Source organism: Ambystoma mexicanum, chromosome 3q, assembly GCF_040938575.1.
Source record: "Ambystoma mexicanum isolate Mex_15411 chromosome 3q, UKY_AmexF1_1, whole genome shotgun sequence".
NCBI lineage: Eukaryota > Metazoa > Chordata > Amphibia > Caudata > Ambystomatidae > Ambystoma > Ambystoma mexicanum.
In genome coordinates, this window is record NC_090926.1 from 1,065,725,514 (window position 1) to 1,065,744,062 (window position 18,549).

The 18,549-nt window shown below is 47.9% G+C and overlaps 1 protein-coding gene across 1 annotated transcript in view; it reads right to left on the reverse strand.

Annotated features, from left to right (window-relative positions):
• Positions 1-18,549, reverse strand: part of LOC138583240 (guanine nucleotide-binding protein G(o) subunit alpha-like) — a 1,018,345-nt gene that overhangs the window by 171,437 nt on the left and 828,359 nt on the right. Inside the window, exon 7 of the mRNA XM_069655299.1 lies at positions 7,028-7,099. Coding sequence (XP_069511400.1) covers positions 7,028-7,099 — 72 coding nt within the window. The remainder of the gene's footprint in view (positions 1-7,027; positions 7,100-18,549) is intronic.

Sequence of the window (18,549 nt, forward strand, 5' to 3'; positions counted from 1 at the left end):
CCTCGCACCCACGAGGACCAGAGGCGGAAGCTGGCACTAAACAACCAAAGGCCTGCTAGCCTAAGGCCCCTCCTGCCTGCCCCTGTCCGCCTCTGCGCTACGGCGCGGGACGCTGCCCTGTCGCCTACTACGCCCCTATAAATTCATTCTCGAAAACAAGGAGCCGCGTGGAAAGAACACACGTGCCTGACCCCCAGGACCCTTCGGTCTACAATGCATCCGGATGCACCTTCACTGAAGGCACCACAACAGATGACTCTACCTTCTTCCTAGGGGAACCGGACCTGACCACTCACACTAGGTAACATTTAAACCCCCCCTGCCACCCACATCTTTGCCAGCCACGCACGCATACCTACCTTGGCCCAACTAGCACTCAGCACGGCCGACCTGCGCTCCCAAGTGCTCTCTGCCACCACAACAGAACTACCCCCTCTAACTTCCACGCATGTGGCATGCGATTCTACCCCACCTAATGCATGGCATGTCCATCGCACTTGCAGTGCCCCAACCACCAGTATTCCATGTCCCGACCATTCTGAAGTAGGCGGCATCCTGCACCTGGTCTGTGCACTGCCTTAGCTACAAGCAACCTACCTATTGCTGATTTTGCAATGCCTCAGCCAAAATCGAACCTGCCTATTGTTGATTTTACATTGCCCTAGCTAAAATCAAACCTGCCTATTGTGTATTTTGCTCTGCCTTAGCTAAAATCGAACCTGCCTATTGTTGATTTTGCACTGCCTTAGCTAAAATTGAACCTGCCTATTGTTGATTTTGCATTGCCCTAGCTGAAATTGAACTTGCATCTACCATGCTCCTTTGGGGGCTCGTCCTTTTACTGTTCCATTCCCTGCCATCTGAAATAACAATCCTCACTCAGCCACGCACGCATCCGATACGGCCGACTCACCCTCAGCCACCTGACACTATGTCTCGCCTCAGTCTTGTCCCACAGACTTTGCGCATGGCTACCTCTGCAATGACACCCACCTCAGGCATCCAACACCTCATTACCGACTTCAATCCCTACCTCAATGACCCAGCCCTCTGGCTGGAACACTTTGCCAGCAAACCTACTCCGAACCAACCGTGCCCCTCATCTCTTAGAAATAAAAGATTAGGCACCAGATTCTGCATACGCCCTACCCGCTGTAACCTTCCCAAGCAATCACGACACACACTCCCGTGCCCACCCGCTGCACCCAACAACAGCAAACTCCCCTCTACAGAAGCGAAACTGCCTGTCATCAAAGGCGCCTTTATCAACGCATCTGGCTTTGGCATCGAAATTATCGACGTCGAGGGCGTCGACAAAATTGTCGAAGTCTTCGACGACTTGTGTTTCTTATACGGCACTGGAGATGTGCCCGACTCTCGAAGAGTCTTCGACGGTTTTACGTCGACTCAAGGTTTTTTGGATTCCTCAACGCTACTGGTTTTAGCCATGGTAGCCTTGGGCTTCCCTTTGTCGTCCAATGGAGCGACTTTAGGGGTATGGCTTTTTCGAGGGTCTTTCGAGGGGGTCGGGGCCGCATTCTCGAAAACCTCCATCATCTTTTTGCGGAATTCTTCCCACTTACTGGGAGAATCCGATTTAGTCGGACAACGAATTTCTTCGGTCGACACTGAAGAAGAAGATGATGATGAGGGAGATCTATGTCTCCTCTTCATTTTCTTCGATGACGACGAAGTGTCTAGATCTACTCCTAGATCAAGATCTCTTCGAGTGCCTATGTCGATCCGATTCCTTAGAATCAGTCGTTTTCTTATGTCTTTTAGACAATACCTTTTTTGAAGCCTCCCTCCCCACCGACAGTTTACCTCTCCTCTCACGAAGAGCTTTTTCGGTCATCGATTGGCAGGACCCGCAGTCGTCGGTTCGGTGACTAGAACCGAGACACCAGAGACAAATCCGGTGGGGATCGGTGATCGACAACTTAGATCCACAATCTGCACATTTTTTAAACCCAGCCCTGGGTGTCGAAGGTGTCGAAGATGACGACATTTTCTTCACAGAAAATAGAAGCGCGCCGTTCTCGATAGCGAAGCGATCGGAAAAATGGAACCGAAGCAACGGGCGCGGCTCGAGGTATTTATACCATCGGTGACGTCGACAGAGTACGGAGTACGCCGAGGGACAATCGACGCCACGACCTCGAGCACAGCGCCCTCTGCCGAGAACATTTTTTTCCGAAGCAGCGAAGCTGGAGATAACGATTTATCACAAGATGAGGAATACGTGGGAGGACACAATCCATTCGAAACAGCAGTTTGGTCTTCTACAGGAAACATGGTTAACCACCCCCACCCCCAATCCTAGAAGGTTATTGCATTTATTTTCAAATCAGCTAAACCGAGTAAGGGGTGGGAGGGGGTAGAGAGACCAGCGGGCAGCCTGGTCACTGAGGCCCGTATAGACCAGGGTTTGACTGTCCGAGAGTTTGTAAAATCCCAGTATGGGATGCTAGCTGTTGAAATCTCAATCTCTGGAGAAGATTTCAAACTCCCTTTGGTTAACATCTTTTGGCATAAGGGAATGTGTCCATTGGCGGAATGTATTCAATCTTTGACAGAGCTTATTTCAAGTTGGCAGTCTGGGTTTGGGTTCAGGCAGGTGATCTTGGGGGGAGATTTCAACGCCAACTGCCTGCTGCAGTATCCAGGAGTGGACCTTTGCACTCTGGATTCTAAATCCCAGTCTAGTATGTTATGGCCCAGTGCGATGGTCTCCTGGGGTCTTAAGCCCTTAAATGGGCAGATGGGTAAACTGGAGGGGGGGGGTCAACCCAAATGGGTTCGTGTTGCGAGCGAGTCAACGTTGGACTATATCTTTGTGAGTCAAGAATCTTTTCAATTTTGTTTGGATTTGAGCATATCTAGGAATTTGTGGAGCAATCATGGCATTTCGTCATCTACATGTTAATTGGATTTCAAGAGTAAAGAGCAAACAGTGGTGGCCTGATAGACTTGAAGTCTCCACGGGACGCAACAAGGATCAGGTGGTCACTGTGCAATGTTTGGTCGCTAAACAACATCCTAAACGGTGTGATGAATTCATCCACATTAGAATGGAAAATGATGGTCTTCAATGTGGACCAATTTGATCAGACCATTGAGGCAATAATGTCTGACTTACTAAAGTCAGGTGGGCTGGGCCCAAGTAAACACCCCAAGCCCCACTTGCATGCCCACGATGAATCAGTGGCTCTAATGAAATCATTAACCGTGAAATTAGAACAATTAGGTTCTCTAGTGTTTCGTGGCCTTTGCAGTCTGCCTGGATTAAGCACATAAAACAAAAATATAAGAACTTTTGTAAATTAAAAATTTCTCTTTTGGTCCAGAAGGACGCAGAACAGATGCTGCAGGTAATTATTAATAAAGATGCAGGGGCATTCCGATCACTTATTAATGGTAATGATGTCCCCCTCATCCTCTCGCAGTCCCCTATAATGATGGAGAATGAGTGACTCTGTTTTTTAATCAGATCTTTATTCGGTAGGGTAAGCTAAGCAGGAAGTCCCCATTTTTAAGAACTCTCTGGTAGACCCCATGAACTTTCGGGTGAGGGTAGATGCAGGAACAGTACTTGATTTGATCAATTCATGCAAGCCCTCTAGGGCAGCAGGGCCAAACGGACTGACTAATAAGGTAATAATAAGGTAATAATACCCTAAGGGCAGACTCTTGACTCCATCCTGGCAGACTGCTTTTGTTGTCCCTATATTTAAGAGGGGAGCAAGATCCATACCAAGGAATTACAGACCCATCTTGCTTTTGGAGTTTGACAGTAAAATCTTTGCATTCCTCTTATTAATTCATCTAAAGGAATGGGCCACTTCGATTAATAGGCTCTCTAAATTTCAGACCAGTTTTCAGAAAGCCCACTGAACTAACATCAATGGGCTGGTTGTAAGGTCTATTCAGGAACAATCCTGGTCCAGTAAAACATAATCAACTTATGTTGCATCAATAGATTTATCTGGGGCCTTAGAGTAGATTGAAAGCGTCTTTGGTGGAAGTTGAATAGTTGGGGAGTGCCTAGCGGCTTATGAGAACTCAGGAGTACGGGTTCGATTGAACAGGGAAGGTGCCATGTCGGCCCATTTCCCGACTCCCTCTGGCCTAAGGCAGGGCTGTTCCTTGGCACCCGTCCTCTTCAACCTATACGTATCAGACATGAACGATTACCTAAGCTCTGCCTCCTTCATTCTGCCTAAGCTGGGCAACGTTACAATTCTGTGGCTAGCATATGCAGATGATTTTTTGTTGTTTGGTAACTCAAGAGTGGGCATAAGAAGACTACTGGCCTCCTCCTCCAAGTTTGCTGAAAACTATGGTCTATACATGAATCCATTGAAAACGTAAATTCTTGTCTTTAGCTGCAGCAGTAAAAGCGCCCCGCTTTACGTGGCCCGCAGAGACCGTGGTTCTCCATCCCTCGCCCAGTATGGTCTATTTAGGTTTCTCTATCTCTGCACCCCAGCCCTCGATAACCTTCGACAATTTATTTACCAGAAGGCGGCCCTTCTTTCAAATCAATTGTTCATAATGAACAAAAATTGTGGCCACTACTTATGAAGCCAGCGCTAAAATTCTATGAAGCAAAATGTGTCCCCAAAATTATATATGGACTGGAATTACATTTTATGGTGGTGCCCAATTGGTTGGAACAATTGGAATCTAAAACTTGGAGGAGGATACTGGGAATCCCCAATTGTGTTTCAATAGCTGCCATCAGATTTGAGCTGGGGCTTACCTCCCTCAAGGCTTGGGTTCAGTGGCAGACTTTGCAGTTGTACTGAAAATTACTTATTCCTCTTCCCGACTCACTGTATGAGGAAGTGAGCAGCTCCATGGGCCGGACATACGAGGGAGAGTGAGGAAATCTGCTGCCAAGTTTTCAGGTGTAATGCAAAGCTCTTTTAGAGAGCCTGCATGTAGGCAGGGAAACCTTTACTGAGAACCCACTAAAGATCAAGACTCTATTGTATGATTTAGATTGGGTACAGAATGTTGACAAGTTTCACAGTTGCCCTTCTAGGATTCATCTTAGGCACGAACACAAAAAGAAAAGAAACAGCTTCATATTTGATAGTTTCCCAGCCTCTATCATTGACCTATACTCATCTGATTTTGCTGGAACTTGATCCCAACCCTTGAGACTTTGAAAAAACGGGGCAGGGTGAATGCTGAGGGGGAGGGGGGTTCAGGGGGATGGTTTGCTGCAGATTTTGCAGAAACACAGAAACTAAAGAAACCACTTGACATTTAATTTTAGAATGCCAGTCACTGAACGTCTAGCGACTGTCTTATCTGGGCAAATTGAACACGACTCACTCTGGCGCAAATGCCTATAACCTGAACATGCATCCGAAAGTCTGGCAATAGCCAGTTTTTTAAAGTCTATTGCTCTTAAAGCTTGATGATTTGTTATAATTTGTATGGATTGGGCGAAAATGACATTATGTTAAATGTCCAAATCGAATGTGTTTTAACTATTTTGTGTTTTTTTATTTATTGAAATTCTATTTTTGGTGCTCTGTTTTATGTAGTAAAAGTTTGCATAAATCGTATACAATAAAAGAAAATAAATAAAAAAAACAGGAAACTCGTCCTTTCTTTTCTATTAATTAATATCCAGAAATGTAAATGTTTATTTATGGGGGGAACTGAGAAACATCTTGTGAGCCCCACCTCTGCCCACAGCCCCCACTGCCCGTGGGATTCCACAGTTAATAATGTCCATTCTAGCACTGTAGTATTGGCGTGATGGGGCCTCCCTGTTGAGATTTTAGGGCCTTTGGACTAATCCGACATACAGGAGCTCGAAAAGCCTAGTAGCTCGGTCCTTCTGGGGCCCTGCCCTCTATACAATAAGTAGGTGAACTGGGTACTTCGATTGACTTCAATGGACCTTGACAGTGTCCGCAGGCATGGTTGTTAGGGTACCACTCAACTTCTTACATAGTGTACTGGATTGCGGATGATAAGAGATGAAAGGTATGTGGCACATCCAAAGGACGTTAACAAAGAAGCTTGGACATCTTTCCATGATCTTAGATCCACTCAGCCTCAAGAAGAAACCTAATCTCTGACTGGTGGCTCCCTCAAGTCGTAACAAGCTACAAGCGAGTGGTGGGTATCCTACTAGTTGTGAGCTCAATAAGAGTGGATTTTGATCTCCAAGAATGGCGCTAAGTCTGCCAAATCCACTTAGCTGACAGGTTCCACAGCATGCACAGTGCATCCAAAACGTGAAGGCAGAAGAAAGACTAAAAGTTAGGCCGCAAATTTCTTTGGACATGGTAAAAATGCTACTCTTATCTCTATGGGCTGTGGAATCTGATCTAATGCAGTCAAATGAGGTCTTGGAGGATTTTAAAAGACACTAGAAGTTAGCAGATATGGCTTATGCTCCGAGCTGCAGCCCAATGCATACTTATATGGGGGGGAGAGGTTGGGCAAAATGGGTTCTGTGGTGAGGCCTTGATGCACTTGTGCTGTGTCTTGTAGGAAATACTCCTGTCATATTAAACCAATTGTTTAGGACTCGTGTAAGGCTTATACAGCATACATCCTTCTACAAAGAAGACTCTTACCAGGCTAACCAAACCAACTGCTAGTCGCTAATGATTAAACGTGTGATCACAGGCATGTCAGCGGGCTTGTACTCTGCTTTTACCTTGTCCCCTGTAGGGATCAGACACAGAGCTACAGGGAAATCCTCCTTGTGCAGAGCCAAAGGAAATGCTTAGCAGTGGTTTACATTTTTATCCCCATCATACAGAGAGCGGCCTGCTGTAACACACACGGGGCTAGAGGACCTACAAACCCACCACCACTCACTCCTGCACCTTATCCTGTACATAGTGCAACTACACCACAGCCAGCACTTCCATAATGCCCTAGAGCAACCCTACACATCAAGTCTCCATACACCACAAGCAGCACTCCGGTACCATCCCACTCAGTGCTCTTATGCCTTCCCTAATGCCCATAGATGGATGATTCACATACTTACCATAGAAGAGTTTTTGAAGAAAAGATTGCTGCAAATAGAACCAAAAAGCTTCAGGTTTTCCCTTAGTGGATTCTGAAAGAAATGCAGATGCAGAGAATGTTACAGTAAGCAGCTACCTCAAAGCCACAGTGTAAACAGCCCTACACCCCGGTAGCACAGTACACCAGCGACCCTTCTCCTTGGCAGTCTGTAGCCAGTTCAGTCTTGACAAGCCGAGTTGAATTAGGTTTTGCATAAGCTCAGTCAAGCTGTATGGATCCAGTGCCAACCCTGCAACGGCCCACTTCACTCTCACTCATGTACCCCGAGGTCCTGCCACATACACCTTTGATCTGCCGATAGAGCACTGACCCTACGTGGCCTTGTAAACCTTTGCACCACAGCTCAGTTCTGCCACCGCAAACAGACCACAACATTTGCACTGGCCACATTCACCTCAGTGGAGCTCACTTCTGAACCCTCAACCTCCCTGAGAACCATAATACAGAGCTTAGCCCTGCCAGGTTTCCTCCACAATTTCACTTTGCAGCAGAGCTCAGTTCAGCCAAACCTCAGGACCACAGCCTAGAACTCAGTCCAGGCAGGAGAAATGGATAGGCCACTTCTAGGAATGGCAGATTATGTACGCTCAGAATGAAAGGTAATGCCCAGGTTACTGATCGTTAATATTCATAACACCAGGTCCAAATATTCCTCCTTCCCGTCCAGTCCTAATGAGGAGGTAAACCTCAACTCCCAGACAACCCTATTGTAAAGTGAATATAATAAATAACTTTTATATTATGCTTTCTACCTCCCCATTCGGAGGGATTAAAAAGTAGTTTTACACAGGCACCTACCTGCCAACTACCAAACAGATGACCAGACTCAACTCTCCCCGAAGAGGACGGAAGTAGGACTGGGGCGAGGAAGAGTAGGACTTGGGAATGCATATTACCAGTGAGTAATCGGAACATTACCTCATCGTCCCTCTTTCTCATCTCAGTCCTCAATAATGACAATACAACAAGTGGGGGCAAGCCCCACCAAACATTAAACCACACTAGTCCATAATCAATGGACACCAGTGAATTACATTTGGTTGAGACCTAATAGCCTAATTCTGAGCATTCAGAACTTGACTATCAAGGGTTGGGTTCAGGGACCACACAACAAGCGATAGTGGATGATGAATGTATCCCGCATAAACCCAAGTGGTAGGCCAGCAAAAATCAGTCTTCAAGACTCCCTGCAAAGCTGCCAGGAGGATACCACGCCATGGTGGATCCGCCCTGGATCCCTCGAGGTAGGAGATCACTGTCTAACTCAGGGAGATAGTGAGCTTCATCCACTGACAGTAAGGTAGTGGGGTTTCAACCCTACCTAGCCAGAACCAAAGGTCACCTGGTTGGAGGAGTCGAACCTGGAGGCTGGCGTGAACTGAAGATAGTTTTTTACCCCCATGCTGACACCCAGAGGGCAAGTAGAATCCCGCACTATGCTACCCTATACAATTATCATGTTTGGGAACACAAATTCTTAGTTCATGCATAGGTCGACATGACCCAGAGTGGAAACAAGAGGATGGTAAAAACATCAAGCCACCAGGATGAAAACATAGGAAGGGGGTTTGGCACCGTGGGCATCCCAGTTGCCCAATCCTACTACCAGAGGTGATGGCCAGGACAAAAACAACATTTGGAGTGAGGACCTTCATATGGATCTCCGGATTGGCTGAAAAGGAGCATAGCTGTGGCCATTGATAAGTAGGTGGAGGTCCAAGTTGAGACATGGGGTCCTGGTGGGGGAATCTCAAACGCTCTGAGTCGGTAAGGTTATTTCAATGCCTTCCCAACGCCACCACAGGGTTTATCAAAGGCCCAAATGGTGGCCAATTACGAGTCAAGTGAAAGCCAAGTGAAGGAGATTGCTAGCCATAGCTCAAAGCCATCTTTGAGAAAGTTAAGATTCATGAGACGTGGCCAGGTGAGGGGAGCGGGGAGACACACCAGAATATGCAATTTCTTGGCATAGGACTACGGCTTTCTCGAGCCCTGAATGGCAGAAGCTAATTCTGGGGAATGCCCAAAATATTACCACCTACATTCAGTGGTCATGCCATCAGGTGTAGCCACGATAGGGTGAGCGTTGCAGGAAGAAGCGTCTCTCCGTTCCTTGATTTTGAACATTTTTGTGCAGGTTGTTTGCTGTTCTGATGCATTCGGCGTAATGTGGATTCTTGGCTTTTAAAATAACTGCTTTGTTGTGTGGGATCTGGAGCATGTATGCTGTTTTGTCAACCTGGTCGTATATATTTTCCTCCATGCTGGTAATCATTTCCCTTGGATTTTATCTGCGTTTATATATGTTGGAGTGGGGGCGATCCATCTTGCAACTTCTTTTTTTCTGATTGTTTCATTGGTGTAAGAATGACCAATGTTTCCATAATCCAATTGTGAAGCCTCTCTGCTTGTTCCTCGGGGAGGAGTTGGTGAAAAGATAGGCATTGTGTGCTACATTAATGTTGTAAGTTCTTCTGGATCAAGAGTTTTATCTTATCCTAGTCTTTTGTAGAGATATCATGCGGGTAGGTGCGTGGTCGCGCCAAAAAACATGAATTTGTGGGGCTGTTGTCCTCAGCCAATCAAAATGTTTAGAGATCAGTCAATAACTACTGGTATTGACTGCATTCTGTCTTCAGAAGCAGACAGGGAAACAAAAATGCAAATGGCAGGAATTCTTTTTTCAACAAGACATTATCTGGGAGGATTTCTTTTTGCTGCTACACGCTATTTAATACACGAAAGAAAAGCTAAAACATTGGAAAATACTTTTACTTTCTTATACAGAAATGGTTTACTTTTATATGACAGCTAATGCATACTCAAGTAAAACCTGTTCCAGTTCAACCAAGTTGCAATTAAAATGCTTAACTTATGAAGACAAACACATTATTTAAATACTACCCTTAATTTACAAGTTTGTGTATTTACTTTACTCAATCTTAAAGTAACATTTTTGACTTTACCATCAAAACTGCAAAACATGTATTGATGCCACCACAATGTGCAAATAGCCTTATAGGTCTCGTGAGGGGCACATTTTCACTTGGGATTATGCGCCTTCCCCAACCTATGGCCCGAGGTGAACAGCTTATCCTGTTCTTTTTTGCTGAGTCCCATTCAGATGATGTTTGTCCTGTGTGTTAGTCTTACGGAGGGCAATTGATCTTGGACAACCAGAGACCTGCACACAGTGTGGGTCGAGGTGCAGAAGAACAAGTTAGTTACCAACTGGTAACGTGCTTTCGACTGGATGTTCCTCCAATGTATTCCTCATCTTTGACATATAATGTCCACAGCTGTGCTGCTTCGGAAATGATTTTGATGGCATCGGGTCGATGTCCCTCGAAGGCCTCTGTCGAGGGTGACGTCATCGGATGTTATAAGTAGCACGCACGGCGCCCGTAGCCTCAGTTCATGTTTTTCCCTCTCATGTGTGGCATACAGGCCTACAATAAATATAGCCTTGACTGTACGTAGCCTTGGTGGAACGAAAGCTGCAATAGCATGGGAAATTCTTGAGATGGGTAGGCTGGGAGGGTGTTGAGGAATACGTTGGAGGAACATCCAGTCGAAAGACCGTTACCAGTAGATAAGTACTTTGTTCTTCGAATGGATTGTGTCCTCCAGCGTATTCCTCCTCTTTGACAGACTCCCAAAGCAGTATCAATGAGTGGAGAAGGGAGAAGAATATAGGTATACCCAATTAAATGGCAGAGTAAAGCACTGCCTTACCAAAGGCAACATCCTGACCATGTGAAGTATCCAGGGAATAATGCTTAACAAATGTGTGGATGGAAGACCACATTGCAGTATCACATATGTTCTTAACAGGGACACCCCTCTGCAGGGCTGTCGATGTAGCTATGCCCCTGGTGCAATGAGCCTATAAGCCCTCAGTAGAGTCCTTGCCAGCTAATCTGTAGCATTCAAAAATAGTGAGGATGATCCACCTAGACAAGGTCTGTTTAGAAATAGCCTGGTCCAATCTGTGTCCGGTATACCCCACAAAGCGCTGGTCATCCACTCTGACTTTGGACATTCTGGAAAGATAAAAGCTTAATGCTCTCCTAGAGTCCAACCTATGGAGTCTCCCCTCTTCCTTACTAGGATGAGGAGCAGGATAGAAGGCAGGAAGCACCACCTTCTGTCTCAAATGAAATTCTGAAACTCCCTTAGGTAGGAAGGAAGGATGTACTCTCAATACAACCCTGTCCTTGTGGAACAAAGTAAAGGGTGGCTTAGAAGAAAGTGCCTGCACTCGCTCACTCTGAAGAAAACAGCCTTAAATGTTAACAGTCTCAACAGACAAGAGTGCAAAGGTTCGAACGGTGCACCCATCAGAAATTTTAAGACCAAATTAAGATCCCAGACCGGCACCTGAAAAGGCGACGGCGGGAACACATTTGTGAGTCCTTTTAGAATTCCTCAGATGAGCGCTGAAAGATAGATAGCGCTGCCAGGTAACCTGTAATGGTTCCTACCTGAAGACCCTTGTGGGCCAAAGAAAGTAAGAAAGAAAGAACCACTGGAATGGAACACTGAAAAGGATCAACATTCTTTCCTCTGCACCAATCGCAAAAATTACTGCAACGGTACAGGAACTTTGTTGCTGGATGCCTGGACGAAAGCAACACCTCTTTCATCTGCTTTTCACTGAGAGTGAGATCCTGTTTCCACCCTCCTGGCCATTTGTTTCCTGCACATGTGGAGATTGTGCCTGGCTGCTAACCCCTCCATTAGGTAGGTGCACTTTCTGTGCATTACTGCACTCCAGGGGAATTATTGAATTTGCTTGAAATTGTTGGAAAATCACTGTTTTATTGGGCATTTTCATGGTGCTGCCGTTTATTTAATTTTTTTTTTTAGCTTTTTTATACCTGAAGCTGCCTTGCTATTTTGAAAGCACATGTTTTCCCACTATTTCCTGCTTATTTGACTGATCTTTTGGCCCTTCCAAGATAGTCGCATTGGTTTTCTTTGTTGTGTAGGCAGGCTGGCTGAACTGCCTTTCCATGTGCAGCACTCCCATTGGTTGCTGAATGTTTTCTTTCATCCAACCAGAGACCGGCAGGCTTTAGCCCGGCCCTCTCAGCAAAGGCCCACTTCTAAGGTGCCTGTCTGCTCCCTGCCCGCTTTCGGAATGCTAATTGGGGTCCTCCCTGCTCCTTAACCACAATGATGCTGCCACCTCACTCCTCTAAGGAATCCGAACTGCCTTGACCTTGTCACCTCCAGAACTATGGGTTAGTTCCCTCCTTCTGGACTCACTCTTACCACCTTTGACTATCACTGTTCTTTCTGCTTGTTACTCCCATGTCGTCATCCTGATGCGCAGTGCTTCTTAAAACCCTTTGCTAACATCTGAATTCCTGATTGGAAAGTCGCATCTTGCTGTTTTTGCTTTTTGCTAGAAAGTCACATCTTGATGTTTTTGCCTTTTGCTAGAAAGTCAAATCTTGCTGGCCATTGCTAAATTCTCTGCATTTTGTTTATATACTGTTGCTTCTCTGTAACTTGCCAGCCCAGTGACCTCACCACTCTCTTTTGTCCCACACCTACCTTCCTTAGCCCCCCAAGCTTCTCCATCCTCTCCTCGCTTCCACCCCATGGCGCTTTCTGTTTCCCCAATCTTTTCCAACTGCTTCCCCATTGACTATCCTTCCCTTCTCACTACGTCTGGTAGGAAGAAGTTCAAAAGGATATCTTGGCCTCTAACCCTGGTCTTCCTATTGCCGACACCTACTCCAATACTTCCTCCAGACAGACCCTCATCGGCATCCTTTTTGTCGTTCCTTCGACAGATCGATGGACTCTTCATATGATCTTTGTGCTCTGTCCTATCTCCTCCTCTCCCATTAATGGTGGAACTCGTGGGAAGTTCTCATGGCTTCCTTCGACTCTTCTAAAGTCATCATTAATGTCTACCTTAATGGCACTGTCATGGTCCCAGGCTCTCAGGCCAATCTCCTCATCTTTGATAGGCGCTTCCCTCGCGTCATCAATTTCCTCTCATCTCCTGCTGTCCCCTCCTCTACCCCCTTGGCTACCTTGCCCTCTCTCTCCTCCTTCTATGTCCCTCCTAGGGCTCTTTCTCTTCCGCAGGGGGTACCTCTGATCTGTACCACTCCCCGGAAGGTCTTTAAGGCTGGCAACCTTCTTCATATTGCCACTCTCAACTCTCGCTCTGCTGTCAAACACTTCTCTGACATCTGCCACCTCCTTGAAGAATTAGACCTTGATGTCCTTCGTCTTACTGATACATGATTCACGGCCAGCTCTGTCACGAGCTTCGACACTCTCCTCCCTGATGTCTACAAGATCCTCTTCGCACCCAGATCCTCCCAGTCAGGTGGGGTGGAGGTGGCCCTGATGTTTCCTGAGTGGATTCCTGCCTCTATCATTCCCACTCAGACCTACTCCTCTTTTGAATGCCTGGTCTGTAGGCTCTCTCTCTCTCTCCTACCCATTCCCTTACTGTGGCTACCATCTACCGGTCTCCTTGTCAAATCACCTCATTTCTCTATGAGTGGGCGGACCTCTCTGCCTCCCTCCTGGCCTCTACCACTCAACTCCTCCTCCTCGGTTAGACTCTACTTGTTCCTCCTCTGTACACTTCCGTGACCTCTGCGTCTCCCTCTCCCTGTCCATCCTCCCCTCTGGCCAGACTCACTCTGCAGGACACACACTCGATGTCTTGATCGCCTCTGACCTCCCCCTCTCAATCCCTCTGACCACTCCTCTCTCCTGGAGCAATCATTCCCTCCCCTTCTCTCTCTCCCCCACTCTTACCCCCCAAGCCAAGCCTACCCCAACACTGGAAGCTACCTTCTTGGACATCCGGCCCATGAAGTGTGTGTCAGTTGAGGCTTTCGCCACCACCTTCTCTCTCCCCCTCAGCCCGGTCTCTGCTCTACTCTTCAATTTCTGATACTCTTGATGCTCTTGCCCCTGTCATGAGGATCCGCTTGAAGTCCAAAGCCAAGTGCAATTCCTGGTATGACTCGGACCTAGCTACACTTAAACGTAAGTGTAGGGCAGCTGAGAGGAAATGGAGGGCTTCTTGTTCATCCTCTGACAAACTGGCCTGTCGCCTGCTCCAAAGGCAATACCGACTCTGTCCTCACCAAGAAGCAGCATCTAACACCTCGGCCGAACTCTTTAAATCTGCAAGGAGTTGGCCAACCCTGCTGCTGTCTCTACCCCTCCTGTTGCCTCCCAGGCTCTTTGCAATGCCCTTGCCTCTCACTTCATCTCAAAAACCCAGAACATCCTGTTCCACCCTTCCCACTCCTCCTCCTCCCCTCCCCCTCTCCGTCTGTGCTTACTGACCCTCCTTCAGCCAACCCCTCAGCCTCCTTCTCGTCCTTTGCTCTTTTCTCCCCTGATGAGGTCGCTAGACAAGTCCGATCTATAAAAGACTTGTCAAAACAGGTTCATCCCTATTCCTGTAAAACCATTAAGGACCACATTGACACCCTTGCTGCGGCCCTTGTTGATTTTTGCAACCACTCCTTTGCCTCAGGATCCTTCCCCTCCCTGCTGAAGCACTCCCTTGTGCATCCTCTTCTCAAGAAACCCACAGCTGATCCTTCTTGTCTGGCTAACTATTGCCCAATTTCCATTACTCCCTTTCTGGGCAAACTCCTGGAAAAGCTGGCCATCTCTCAGCTTAACCTTCATTCCAATTCTGTTGGCTGTCTCCATGACTACCAGTCTGGCTTCAGAGCTGCCATAAGCACCGAAACTGATCTCCTGAACATCCGTGAAGATCTGCTCTCCAACCTTGACTCTAACATTCCCTCTGAATCTCATCCTACTCAATCTCTCTTCTGCCTTCGACATGGTCAACCAGACCATCCCGCTCACACTTCTCTGTGATAACCTGGGTATCACTGCTCAGATTCTGGCCTGGCTGACCTCTTTCCTCTCTGATCGACCCTCCCGGGTCCAACTTGGATCCTTCCTATCATCTATCTTCCTCTCTACCTGTGGTATTCCGCAGGGGTCTAACCTCTCGCCCTGGCTTTTCACCCAATACCTAACAACTCTCGACCACTGCATTGCCATTTTCTGCTCACAATTCCAGTGCTACGCGGATGACACAACTCATTTTCAGGCTACACACGGCCACTTCCTCTCCCTCTCTCATCTCTGATTGCCTAACTGCCATTAAAGATTGGTGTGCCACCAATGATCTTTGTCTGAATGCCAGCAAGACAGAGATCCTCCTCAATGGCACACCTTTACCATCCTTTCCCCTCACACTCTGGCCAGCCTCCCTTGGCCTTCCTCCTACCCCCACCTGCGAGACTCCACACTTTCCTTCTCCGCCCACATCTCTGATGTCTCTAAAAGTCTAACTTCCTACTGCACAGCCCTCCCTGCCACTCTAAAACTTGAGGAGAACCATCTCTGGTTCCGGAAGCACCTGTAGTCATTCCTCTTTGCTTCTGTCTTCGCTCCCCCGACCCCTGCTGATATGTTCGCTCTTGTCACTGTGCACCTGGCCACCAACTGTCCTCCGGGCCCAGCTACCTGCTCACCCTGCCAACCTCCTGCACTGCCTCTGGGCCTACCTTTGCACTGGGATCTGTATCTGTAACCATACAGCACCCCCCATTTTCTTCCTGCACTTATCAGACCTACCCTGCCCGCTGTCTTAAACCCAGCACTTGCTGGCTGCACTACCACCGTTTGTGCCTTTATTAATTTATTATTATTTATCTGTTTCACCTTTGCTCCGCACTTTCCACTCCCCCCCTTCCATGCAATTTTACCCTTCCCCTCTCCCATGCACTTGCACATTCTCAATGTCACTGGGGCTAGTAAGAGCGTTGTTTTGTTCTCCACTGTTTACCCCTCCCTTGCCTTGTCGCACTTTTAAACACTTGTATACGAGCGCGATGGAAATAAAATATCAATATCAATATCATCACATCATCCAGGAGGTCCCAATCCTTGCATCTCAACCTTTCAGAAGCCATGCATGAAGGTTGAGAGTCTGGATCTCTGGATAGAGAACTCGACCTCCCACTCGCGAGAGAAGATCCTCTCTCTGGGGAAGACGCACAGAAGGACAGATGGACATTTTTAAAAGGTCCGGGTACCACGCTCTCCTGGCTCAATCCGGAGCAATGAAGATCATGTGGGACCCAAACCTCTGTAACCTTCTTAGAACTTGATGAATGACGGGGATCGGAGCAAACGCATACAGAAGCGGGAATGACTCTCGGAGGAAATTGCCTTGAGCATTACCTCTCGCACTTCCGGTTGGCACCGGTCGCGAACAGATCCACCTGTGGGGTTCCCCAAAGGGTGAAGACCTCCTGAAGGACTTCCTGAGCTATCTCCCACTCATGGGAGACTGCGCTCTGGCTGATCAGAGCATCCGCCACCGTGTTCTCCTCTCTGGCTAGATGTGCCAACGCTAGGGAGATTCCTTCTTCGATTGCCCTGAACCAGAGCTACATCGCCTCTCTGCACAGTGGAAGCGACCCTACACCTCCCCTTTTGTTAGGTAATGCTTGGCCACTGTGTTGTCCGTCATTATCAGGACATTCTTCCCCTGTACAAACGGCAAAAAAGCCTTCAGTGCCAGCCTGATTGCTCTCAGCTCCAAAAGACTGATGGTAGTTTGGACTCCGATGGAGACGAACGACCGCTGACGGTGAGATCAGTGGCGTGAGTTCCCCACCCTGTGAGGCAAGCGTCCGTCACTACTGTCACCTATGGCCACGGTTGCCAAAAAGGCTCTCCTTTCATAAGATTTCCTTCGCAGGCCCACCACAGAAGATCCTGCGAGACCCGGAACGGAACCTGAAGGAGACATCTTGCCTGAGACAGTTGGGCCTCTGGCACCAGAAAAATGCAGGATGCCATGAGGCCGAGCAACCTTAAGAAATCCAAAGCCGGAAGACTCTGGGCGTGTTAAAATTTGGTGACACTCCAGAGAATGTGTTGAGCCCTCACCTTGGGTGGCAAGCACATCCCCAAGGACATGTCCAACACAGCCATGATGTACTTGAGCTGTTGTGAAGGTGTCGTATGTGCCTTCTTGAAATTGAGGGAGAAGCCCAGTTTGTGAAGGGAGTGGCAGGTGACGTTGAGATGATCCAGGGCTTGTTTGGGAGAACGCGCCCTGATCAGCCAATCGTCCAGGTAGGGGTAGATGTGAATCCCCCCTCTCATGAGATGTGCTGTCACCACCACCATGAGCTTGGTGAAGACCCTCGGGCGGAGGTCAATCCGAATGTTAGGACCCGAAACTGATAGTTTGAGCCGCAAACTGCGAACCTCCGGTATTTCCTGTGCTTGAGATGGATTGGCACATGAAAATAAGCATCCTGTAGGTCCAATGACACCAGCCAATCATGAAGCTGGAGGGCCTGAAGGATCTGAGAAGGAGTGACCCTCTTGAACTTGTCCTTCCTGAAGAACTTGTTCAAGCATCGTAATTCAAAGATGGGTCTCAGTCCTGCGTACTTCTTGGGAATCAAAAAATACAGGGAATACCAATCCTTGTTCCTCTACGCCACAGACAACGGTTCTATAGCGCCTTTCTCTAGCAGGGCCAATATCTCCTGCACAAGAAGCAGGTCTGGAATCTTCAAAGAGTGCTTCCCCGGTGGGTTGTCGTGAGGCGGTCATAGAAGAGTTAGGCAGTAGCTGTGGGCTATTGTTTCCAGAGCCCACGCATCTGAAGTAATGGCTCGCCACTCTTCTAGATGCTGAGACAGCCTGCCCCCTACCGGTGAACAGTGACTCAAGGCCTCAAAGCGGTTCTGAAGCCGCTGCAGCAGTGCTTGATGGCAAAGAGGCTGCTGCTTGAGCGGCTTTGGCACCTCTACCTCGTCCACCATGAGGAAACGTACGTTGGCCCCTTTGACTGGCCCTTCCCCTGGCCCTTCCAAATGAGGAGTAGAAGCGAAAAGGAGCCACCCCTCCATTGCTGTCCCCTAAGACAAAAAGGCTGAGGTTGACGAACAGCTGTGGCCAGAGATTAGGCAGCTGCTTTGGAGGTCTGCAACTTCTCAAAGCTCTCGTAGGCCTTGCTACCAAACAGATGAGACCCATCAAAGGGCATGTTGAGAAGACGAGCCTGCACATCTGGTGCAAACCCGACTTCCGCAACCACGCAAACCTGTGCATCACGGTGCTTGTAGCCATGAACCTGCTGATACTATCCGCAGCATCCAGCCCAGACCCAGACTGAAGGGATTCACACATGGCGTTGTTGCCATTCTTCACAATAGCTAGAAAGCCATCCCTTTCTTCCCCTTCGGGAATATGCTCAGCTGCTAAAGCGATGTAATTCCACAGAGCCGTGGCTGCCTGGACCACCAAACTCTCTGGAGTGGGGTGAGCGGGCAGGTAGCTGGGGTCGCTACTGGATGGGTGGTATTTCTTCGTCAAAGACTTGTTCACCGCCAGAATAGACTCCGTAGCAACCACCTTTTTTTGCAACGCCACATGAAATGG